This window comes from Doryrhamphus excisus, chromosome 2, assembly GCF_030265055.1.
Source record: "Doryrhamphus excisus isolate RoL2022-K1 chromosome 2, RoL_Dexc_1.0, whole genome shotgun sequence".
In the NCBI taxonomy this organism is placed as follows: Eukaryota; Metazoa; Chordata; class Actinopteri; order Syngnathiformes; family Syngnathidae; genus Doryrhamphus; species Doryrhamphus excisus.
Window position 1 is genome coordinate 11,962,823 of NC_080467.1, and position 10,907 is coordinate 11,973,729.

The 10,907-nt window shown below is 42.2% G+C and overlaps 1 protein-coding gene across 4 annotated transcripts in view; it reads right to left on the reverse strand.

Moving 5' to 3' along the window:
- Window positions 1-10,907, reverse strand: part of ggt1b (gamma-glutamyltransferase 1b) — a 136,500-nt gene that overhangs the window by 98,149 nt on the left and 27,444 nt on the right. For all 4 annotated transcript variants that reach the window (XM_058052056.1, XM_058052037.1, XM_058052064.1 and 1 more), the window contains exon 4: window positions 10,582-10,666. In XM_058052056.1, coding sequence (XP_057908039.1) covers window positions 10,582-10,650 — 69 coding nt within the window. In that variant the 5' untranslated portion in view covers window positions 10,651-10,666. The remainder of the gene's footprint in view (window positions 1-10,581; window positions 10,667-10,907) is intronic.

Consider the following 10,907-nt stretch of genomic DNA (forward strand, 5'->3'; position numbering starts at 1 on the left):
ATGATTGGTAGCATGTTAGCATTTAAGCTAATTTACTCATGTTTAAAGGCAAATATACACATGACATGATGTGGGGAGGTTATAGGACAACCTTGGCACTTTCTCAACTTGATGCTCTCTTGCTAGGTGCTAGCATGGTAGCCATTAGCATGTTAGCATTTAAGCTAATTTACTCATTCTAAAGGCAAATACACACATGACATGATGTCGGGAGGTTATAGGACAACCTTGGGCTTTCTAAACTTGAGGCTCTCTTGCTAGGTGCTAGCATGATAGCCGTTAGCATGTTAGCATTTAAGCTAATTTACTCATGTCTTCAGCAAATACACATATGGCATGGTGTAGGGAGGTTATAGGACAACCTTGGCACTTTCTAAACTTGAGGCTCTTTTGCTAGGTGCTAGCATAATGATTGTTAGCATGTTAGCATTTAAGCTAATTTACTCATGTTTAAAGGCAAATATACACATGACATGATGTGGGGAGGTTATAGGACAACCTTGGCACTTTCTCAACTTGATGCTCTCTTGCTAGGTGCTAGCATGGTAGCCGTTAGCATGTTAGCATTTAAGCTAATTTACTCATTCTAAAGGCAAATACACACATTACATGATGTCGGGAGGTTATAGGACAACCTTGGCGCTTTCTAAACTTGAGGCTCTCTTGCTAGGTGCTAGCATGGTAGCCGTTAGCATGTTAGCATTTAAGCTAATTTACTCATGTCTTCAGGCAAATACACACATAGCATGGTGTAAGGAAGTTATAGGACAACTTTGGCGCTTTCTAAACTTGAGGCTCTCTTGCTAGGTGCTAGCATGATAACTGTTAGCATGTTAGCATCTAAGCTAATTTACTCACGTTTAAAGGCAAATACACACATGGCATGATATAGGGAGGTTATAGGAAAACCTTGGCACTTTGTAAACTTGAAACCCTCTTGCTAGGTGCTAGCATGGTAGCCGTTAGCATGTTAGCATTTAAGCTAATTTACTCATGTTTAAAGGCAAATATACACATGACATGATGTGGGGAGGTTATAGGACAACCTTGGCACTTTCTCAACTTGATGCTCTCTTGCTAGGTGCTAGCATGGTAGCCGTTAGCATGTTAGCATTTAAGCTAATTTACTCATTCTAAAGGCAAATACACACATTACATGATGTCGGGAGGTTATAGGACAACCTTGGCGCTTTCTAAACTTGAGGCTCTCTTGCTAGGTGCTAGCATGGTAGCCGTTAGCATGTTAGCATTTAAGCTAATTTACTCATGTCTTCAGGCAAATACACACATAGCATGGTGTAAGGAAGTTATAGGACAACTTTGGCGCTTTCTAAACTTGAGGCTCTCTTGCTAGGTGCTAGCATGATAACTGTTAGCATGTTAGCATCTAAGCTAATTTACTCACGTTTAAAGGCAAATACACACATGGCATGATATAGGGAGGTTATAGGAAAACCTTGGCACTTTGTAAACTTGAAACCCTCTTGCTAGGTGCTAGCATGGTAGCCGTTAGCATGTTAGCATTTAAGCTAATTTACTCATGTCTAAAGGCAAATACACACATGGCATGATGTAGGGAGGTTATAGGACAACCTTGGCACTTTCTCAACTTGATGCTCTCTTGCTAGGTGCTAGCATGGTAGCCGTTAGCATGTTAGCATTTAAGCTAATTTACTCATGTCTTCAGGCAAATACACATATGGCATGGTGTAGGGAGGTTATAGGACAACCTTGGCACTTTCTAAACTTGAGGCTCTCTTGCTAGGTGCTAGCATGGTAGCCGTTAGCATGTTAGCATTTAAGCTAATTTACTCATGTTTAAAGGCAAATACACACATGGCATGATGTAGGGAGGTTATAGGACAACCTTGGCACTTTCTAAACTTGGTGCTCTTGCTAGGTGCTAGCATGTAGCCGTTAGCATGTTAGCATTTAAGCTAATTTACTCAAGTTTAAAGGCAATTACACACTTGGCATGATGTGGGGACACTATGGGACCGCATCAACTTTTTCCGTACTTGAGGCTTTCTTGCTAGGTGCTACCGCGGTAGCCGTTGGCGCACCGGGCCCGAGGTTCACAGCACAGGTGGCCAGTCCATTAAAATTTCCGCGGGAATTTTCTAGTTATTCTTATATCTTAATCTTCCACTTTTTGTGCGCGTAATGCGGCCAAAACCGCAAGAAGGACCCCCACACATGTTACACCGTCGGAATCGTGACGCTCGGGACTACAGCGGTATTTATTTTTTGGAACGTTTCGTGTAACCATGGCGACACTATTTGCGATAGAAAAAAAAATCGGCCACTAGATTAGGTACACCATTCTATTTTTAGAACAGCCGCATTCCAGAGAAAACGAGAATTTACAGACTTTTCACAGCCTTGTAGCTCAGCCATACGGCCACATAGAAACGTGGTTGATGGCTCATTTTTTAGATAAACTTCTGAACACTCTCTGTGGCTAAATGCTAATTGCTAGCATGTTAGCATGTTAGCATTTAAGCTAATTTACTCATGTCTAAAGGCAAATACACATATGGCATGGTGTAGGGAGGTTATAGGACAACCTTGGCACTTTCTAAACTTGAGGCTCTCTTGCTAGGTGCTAGCATAATGATTGTTAGCATGTTAGCATTTAAGCTAATTTACTCACATTTAAAGGCAAATACACACATGACATGATGCAGGGACGTTATAGGACATCCTGGGCCGTTTCTAAACTTGAGGCTGTCTTGCTCGGTGCTAGCATGTTAGCCGTTAGCATGTTAGCATTTAAGCTAATTTACTCATGTCTAAAGGCAAATACACACATGGCATGATGTAGGGAGGTTATAGGACAACCTTGGCAGTTTCTAAACTTGAGGCTGTCTTGCTAGGTGCTAGCATGATGACTGTTAGCATGTTAGCATTTAAGCTAATTTGCTCATGTTTAAAGGCAAATACACACATGCATGATGCAGGGACATTATAGGACATCCTTGGCACTTTCTAAACTTGAGGCTCTCTTGCTAGGTGCTAGCATAATGACTGTTAGCGTGTTAGCATATAAGCTAATTTACTCACGTTTAAAGGCAAATACACACATGGCATGATGTGGGGAGGTTATAGGACAACCTTGGTAGTTTCTAAACTTAAGGCTGTCTTGCTAGGTGCTAGCATGTTAGCCGTTAGCATGTTAGCATTTAAGGTAATTTACTCATGTCTAAAGGCAAATACACACATGGCATGATGTAGGGATGTTATAGGACAACCTTGGCACTTTCTAAACTTGGGATTCTCTGGCTAGGTGCTAGCATGATGACTGTTAGCATGTTAGCATTTAAGCTAATTTGCTCATGTTTAAAGGCAAATACACACATGCATGATGCAGGGACGTTATATGACATCCTTGGCAGTTTCTAAACTTGAGGCTGTCTTGCTAGGTGCTAGCATGTTAGCCGTTCGCATGTTAGCATTTAAGCTAATTTACTCATTTCTAAAGGCAATTACACACATTGCATGATATAGGGAGGTTATAGGACAACCTTGGCACTTTTTAAACTTGAGGGTCTCTTGCTAGGTGCTAGCATGTTAACTGTTAGCATGTTAGCATTTAAGCTAATTTACCCACGTTTAAAGGCAAATACACACATGGCATGATATAGGGAGGTTGAAGGACAACCTTGGCACTTTGTAAACTTGAAACTCTCTTGCTGGGTGCTAGCATGTTAGCCGTTAGCATGTTAGCATTTAAGCTAATTTACTCATGTTTAAAGGCAAATACACACATGCATGATGCAGGGACGTTATAGGACATCCTTGGCACTTTCTAAACTTGAGGCTCTCTTGCTAGGTGCTAGCATAATGACTGTTAGCGTGTTAGCATATAAGCTAATTTACTCACGTTTAAAGGCAAATACACACATGGCATGATGTGGGGAGGTTATAGGACAACCTTGGCAGTTTCTAAACTTCAGGCCCTCTTGCTAGGTGCTAGCATGGTAGCCGTTAGCATGTTAGCATTTAAGCTAATTTACTCATGTCTACAGGCAAATGCACACATGACATGATGTAGGGAGGTTATAGGACAACCTTGGCACTTTCTAAACTTGAGGCTCTCTTGCTAGGTGCTAGCATGATAACTGTTAGCATGTTAGCATCTAAGCTAATTTACTCACGTTTAAAGGCAAATACACACATGGCATGATATAGGGAGGTTATAGGACAACCTTGGCACTTTGTAAACTTGAAACCCTCTTGCTAGGTGCTAACATGGTAGCCGTTAGCATGTTAGCATTTAAGCTAATTTACTCGTGTCTAAAGGTATATACACACATGGCATGATGTAGGGATGTTATAGAACAACCTTGGCACTTTCTAAACTTGATGCTCTCTTGCTAGGTGCTAGCGTGGTAGCCGTTAGCATGTTAGCATTTAAGCTAATTTACTCATGTCTAAAGGCAAATACACACAACGCATGATGTAGGGAGGTTATAGGACAACCTTGGCACTTTCTAAACTTGGGACTCTCTTGCTAGGTGCTAGCATGATGACTGTTAGCATGTTAGCATTTAAGCTAATTTGCTCACGTTTAAAGGCAAATACACACATGCATGATGCAGGGACGTCATAGGACATCCTTGGCAGTTTCTAAACTTAAGGCTGTCTTGCTAGGTGCTAGCATGTTAGCATGTTAGCATTTAAGCTAATTTACTCAAGTTTAAAGGCAATTACACACTTGCCATGATGTGGGGACACTATGTGACTGCATCAACTTTTTCCGTACTTGAGGTTTTCTTGCTAGGTGCTACCGCGGTAGCCGTTGGCCCACCGGGCCCGAGGTTCACAGCACAGGTGGCCAGTCCATCAAAATTTCCGCGGGAATTTTCTAGTTATCCTTTAAGATTGAAAAGAAGCAATAAGTGTCGTGTTGTTGTTCATCTTCAGCAGTGTTTTCCTCTCTGGAGAGGTGGGAGGATTTGGAGATAATCACCAAGAGATGATGGAACATATTTCTTTCACATTATGCAACCAATAACATCTCTCAATTGCAGTAAGCGCCCTCGGGGTTATTAACGTAATTTAGTGTGGAATCTTCAATATATTCATTAGCGAGATAACAATCAGTATCGGTCTCAGTTTAGTTGGAACATGCGCACCGAGTAACCAATGTGCAGTGATACAGAAAAGTAGGAGAGGTTGGCTGCTGTATCGCACACAGTGGATATTATTGGATATTTAATTAAATATGTATATTCATGAGGAATTCTTGACAGTCATCCGTGGAGTTGGGTGTCAATTTATAGGTTCTGTACTTTTTAACAATTTTAAAAATACATATACACACTTTGCGCTTCAAATTTCACATTTATCTTATCTTTTTTTCCAAAATAGGTTAATTAATCATTCTGTTTCATGGTTCAATATGACCTATTATTAGTAGGGTACCGATATATATATATAAATTTGATATTGGTTGATATCAGTGTCAAATTTGACACATTCAATCATTCATTTTCTACCGCTTATCCACACGAGGGTCGCGGTGGGTGCTGGAGCCTATCCCAGCTGTCTTCGAGCGGACTGGTTTCCGTCAGTCTACCCCAGAGCAGCTGTGGCTACAGATGTAGAATACCACCGCCAGTGTGTGAGTGAATAATGGGTTCACTTCACTAAATACTGTGCACCGATTGCGTTCTTGCTAAATTAATGTGAGGCTGCAGGTTTTAATGTTTACAGCATAAAACACGGCGTAACAACACCGTGTTTCATTACATCTCAGATGCAATTAAAAGCCAGTGAAGAACTTTGACAGCGGCCTGGATTGGTCACACTCGGCAATGTCGCTAATTGGATTCAAATGAATGAGGAGAGTTTCTGTAATTCAGAACCAAACACTTCTGATTCCAAATAACATTCACAGGGACTTTTCCCAGTCAGATCTGAGCCCAGAGATGTGGACAAACGGGAAATATTTGATGCATTTAAGGTCAAATTAATCCTTAGAATTTGATTTGTTTGTGTGTGCTGTAGCCGCATAGATCAAATCATCACAACACAACAGTCTGCATCCACATGAGGATTACTGGAGGAGGTGCTGGCCTAAAAGGAAAGCCCAGCATCAGGGACTCCCACTGAGGTCCAGTGTAATAAATCAAGTCAGAAGCCGGAGGAGGAGAAAACGCTGATGGGAGTTTTTACCCTCGACATGCCTGTTGGCGTTCAGTCTGTCAGAGCACACCAAGCATAAATTACATAACCTCGACCTCCAGCCTGGATGATATAGTCTGCATTATTAGACTCTATTTGCGCAGCCTCTATTAGATCTTCAGCTCTATGACTTGGAGTTGTATAGTTTTAGCATAAATTAGCCGGCGTTACAGATAAAGTGCTGATGCAAATGCCTCCAGCACCCTGGAGATGTGTCCTGCTTCTGGGTTTGAATTACATGTTCTCCCCGACATGACTGATATTATTATTAATTGTTTCAGGGTATCAAAGACAAAGTCTTTTAACATTTTAGCACATTATTCGTACAGTACATCACAGTAGATGACATCCCGGGACCACCGCTCTATTTTCAAACACACTGCTTTTAACATTCATTTAAAAAATGTTCATTAAAAAAATAATTCCAGAGTCACCACTAATGTTATGATAATATATAATGATAATAAAACGGCGGTGAGTGGTTAGCACACGGGCCTCACAGCTAGGAGACCCTAGTTCAATTCCACCCTCTGCCATCTCTGTGTGGGGTTTGTATGTTCTCCCCGTGCATGCGTGGGTTTTCTCCGGGTACTCCGGTTTCCTCCCACATTCCAAAAACATGCTAGGTTAAATGGCCACTCCAAATTGTCCATAGGTATGAATGTGAGTGTGAATGGTTGTTTGTCTATATGTGCCCTGTGATTGGCTGGCCACCAGTCCAGGGTGTACCCCGCCTCTCGCCCGAAGTCAGCTGGGATAGGCTCCAGCACCCCCGCGACCCTCGTGAGGATAAGCGGTAGAAAATGAATGAATGAATGAATGTTGTATTTCATTTTTTCAGATATTTCATACTGTCTGTGAAATGTTAGCAGCATTTCTGGAAATGATGTATTTTCAACTGTATTGAAGAGCAGCATTTCTTATGCAATGGAGGAAGTACACATAATGTGAACGCACACAAAGTGGTGCCACAATCTCATGACAAATCTAATTCTAAATTCTAAACCCCCCCCCCCCCCGCGACCCTCGTGAGGATAAGCGGTGGAAAATGACTGAATGAATGTCATATTTCATTTTTTCAGATCTTTCATACTGTCTGTGAAATGTTAGCAGCATTTCTGGAAATGATGTATTTTCAACTGTTTTGAAGAGCAGCATTTCTTATGCAATGGAGGAAGTACACATAATGTGAACGCACACAAAGTGGTGCCACAATCTCATCTCTCCCTAATTATCTAATATTTATAACTTGTGGTGGATAAGATATTCAGACTTATGCAGATGCTCTGCAGTGATTGGTTGGGGTAAATCATATATGTACATAACACCCCAATCAGGGGTTCAACTGCCTCTCATGTCACTTAAATAAAGCTGAACCGTTCATTGAGAGTCAATCTTTTTATCCTTCTTTTCCTCCCAGGACTTGGGGCTCCAGGGGACATCGCTCAATGACATTTTGTACAAGAACGCAGCTTTTCTCAACCTGGTGGACCCAATTTCACACGAGCTGCTGCTGGGTCTGGCCCGAGACCTGCAGTGTCCAAAAAGGGTGAGAATCCTTGAAATACACATTTATATTAGCATATGCACCATGGCAGACAAAGGCTTCAACGTTTGAATGACTAAATAGGGAAAAGGTTGGTTTGACTCAAATGGCCATTTGGGTTTTCATTAGAGGTCTACATGGAGCGGCTGGCCCCACGGCTGGCCGGACTCCTCGGCTAACGGGGCGGGGCGGGCTGAAGAAATCTCAAGAACATGGCCACGGCTATGGAAAACTAATATAAAAAAATATTCATAGCCTCATTTGTTTCCTGAAAGGTCACCTACATTGTCCATAATCCTTCCTTATATCATCTTTTTCACACAATTTATACTATCTTGAGCTGAAAAGAGGTAATTTAATTTTTGCGCTTGTTCGGCCGGCTGACGGCTGGCTGCTCAAATCTCACCACGGCTGTGGACGGCTGTGGCTGTCGTGCCACGGCTGTGGGGCGGGGCGGCCAAGGAAAAGCACAGCCTCTAGTTTTCATGTCCTCATGAAGGGGAAACCTTCCTCCTTCATGGACATGATACTGCGTCTGACCCACCGAGTATGCTCATCACAGGCTTCGCTACACATCTTAAAAAATAAAGCTCTGCCAACAACTACCCATCAGTCAGCAATAGATGTGCTGCTCTAACATCTAACAGCAACGCCATTTGAAATGCAGTCCGAAGTGAAGAACTATCCCAATGGCAAAGTGACTGTTTACTTGCTGTCTTTCACTTCAATGGTAAAAAGGTCAAGTCACATGGCACCAGGGGTGCTGGCAGGAGTATGCAAATTCCTTCCAATTGGTCAGCGTGGGTGTGCGGTGCACAGTTTTAAGAAGATAACATCGAACGCTGTAATGTCAGACAAAGGAAAAGCAGCCAGAAATATTTGGAAGGACTTCTCCTAATAAGACAAATAAATCAGAAGGCACCATGCTGCATGAATCCATGTGTAGTTTACATTTATATGTAGCGGGCACTCCACTGGTATACAAAAACAAAGCATTCATATTCAAAGTACATAGCGCCCACAAAGGGCAAGACACCAAATAAACCAAGTGACTGTAAATCACACACTTGGCAGCCATCACTGTTATCACTGCACTTATCTGTTTTAGGAAAAGATGGGCTGGCTTAAGATAAACTGGCCACAGGGCTAACATAATCATCTGTGAGCAATTCTAATCTTATCACTGTTTACTTTGGCAAAGGGAAAGTCCAATGAGGAAGGGGGGGGGGGATGCCGGTAGCAGCCTTCTCCTGACTGGCTGGTGAGTCGTGGCACGACAGTGGAGCAGACGTGACTGGCTTGAAGACGTGCAGCTGCTGCCATGGAGGGCATTTTTGTAGATGCATAATTAGTGTCGTGCTTTGTTTTCGTTTTATTGTAGACACTGCATTAGGCTGCACGGTGTTCGAGTGGTTAGCACGCAGGCCTCACAGCTAGGAGACCCGAGTTCAATTCCACCCTCTGCCATCTCTGTGTGGAGTTTGCATGTTCTCCCCGTGCATGCATGGGTTTTCTCCGGGTACTCCGGTTTCCTCCCACATTCCAAAAACATGCTAGGTTAATTGGCGACTCCAAATTGTCCATAGGTATGAATGTGAGTGTGAATGGTTGTTTGTCTATATGTGCCCTGTGATTGGCTGGCCACCAGTCCAGGGTGTACCCCGCCTCTCGCCCAAAGACAGCGGTAGAATATGAAGCGGTAGAAAATGAATGAATGAATGAATGTCATATTTCATTTTTTCAGATATTTCATACTGTCTGTGAAATGTTAGCAGCATTTCTGGAAATTATGTATTTTCAACTGCAGCATTTCTTATGCAATGGAAGAAGTACACATAATGTGAACGTACAGAAAGTGGTGCCACAATCTCATGACACCTCTAATTCGCCCAAAGACAGCTGGGATATGCTCCAGCATCCCCACGACCAATGTGAGGATAAGCTGTAGAAAATGAATGAATGAATGTCATATTTCATTTTTTCAGATACTTCATACTGTCTGTGAAATGTTAGCAGCATTTCTAGAAATGATGTATTTTCAACTGTATTGAAGAGCAGCATTTCTTATGCAATGGAGGAAGTACACATAATGTGAACGCACACAAAGGGGTGCCACAATCTCATAACACCTCTAATTCGCCCAAAGACAGCTGGGATAGGCTCCAGCACCCCCCACGACCCTCGTGAGGATAAGCGGTACAAAATGAATGAATGAATAACTTTGCATTTACAGTCATTAAAAAAAATACTGCCAATTTGTAGCAACTCTTGTGGGTTGTGCTCAAAATTACTTGGAAGACAACGTTGTCCCTTGTTTATTGCGATTAATTGGTTCCAAACCTAACCGCGAACTAGGATTCAATATCAATAAATATATTATACTATGAATATTTTCATAGTGACCTCATAGAAAACTTGTTTTGACTTTCTAAATCTGTTTTACCGCGACGGGATCAATACAGGGCCATAAGAGAGCTACCGAGCTAACGAGCTAGCCTTTTCAATTGACTTGTTCTAAACTCAAGAATTCGTTTTAACCACAGTGGGGAAGAAGGGTCAAAGAAAGAAGCCAAAACCTTACCACTTCCACACGGAACGGGAGGCGAACTGGAATCCCAATTATGTCATGCCCGACATGCCATGGCTGACTCATGTCTCATCTATGTAACATTACCGTCCCCTAGTGGCAACAATACTACATTTCACTTGTCTTTCAATGTTTTCTCACTAATAGATTTGGGGAAAGGTATTCACTGATGTAGGCAAGAGGTTTTTTTTTGTCATCTGAAAATTATTTGACAAATCCATCTCAGTGAAGTGGCTCACCTCTGGCGCTGACTACTCACCGACACGTTCCTCGGAACAGACGTTGCGGCAAGTTCCCTGCAAACTGCCATAGCCGAAAGTCTTGCCATTTGTCTTCTTAATCTCCTGCAATGAAATAATTTGGTGAAAAAAATGTTGAAACAAAATTCTTAAAATAGCCACAAAATGCTAAATGCTACCGAGACATGTTTACTTTGTGTGACTTTGTGTTTTGTACGCATACGCGTCACTTTTCAGGTCAGGGTAAGTTGCGAAGACATTTTGCTTGATGGTGGCCATGTTTTTCCCCAATCAATCTTCCTCAAGTTTGACAGACATTACCATGTCAGTCCCCTAAAGGTGTGTG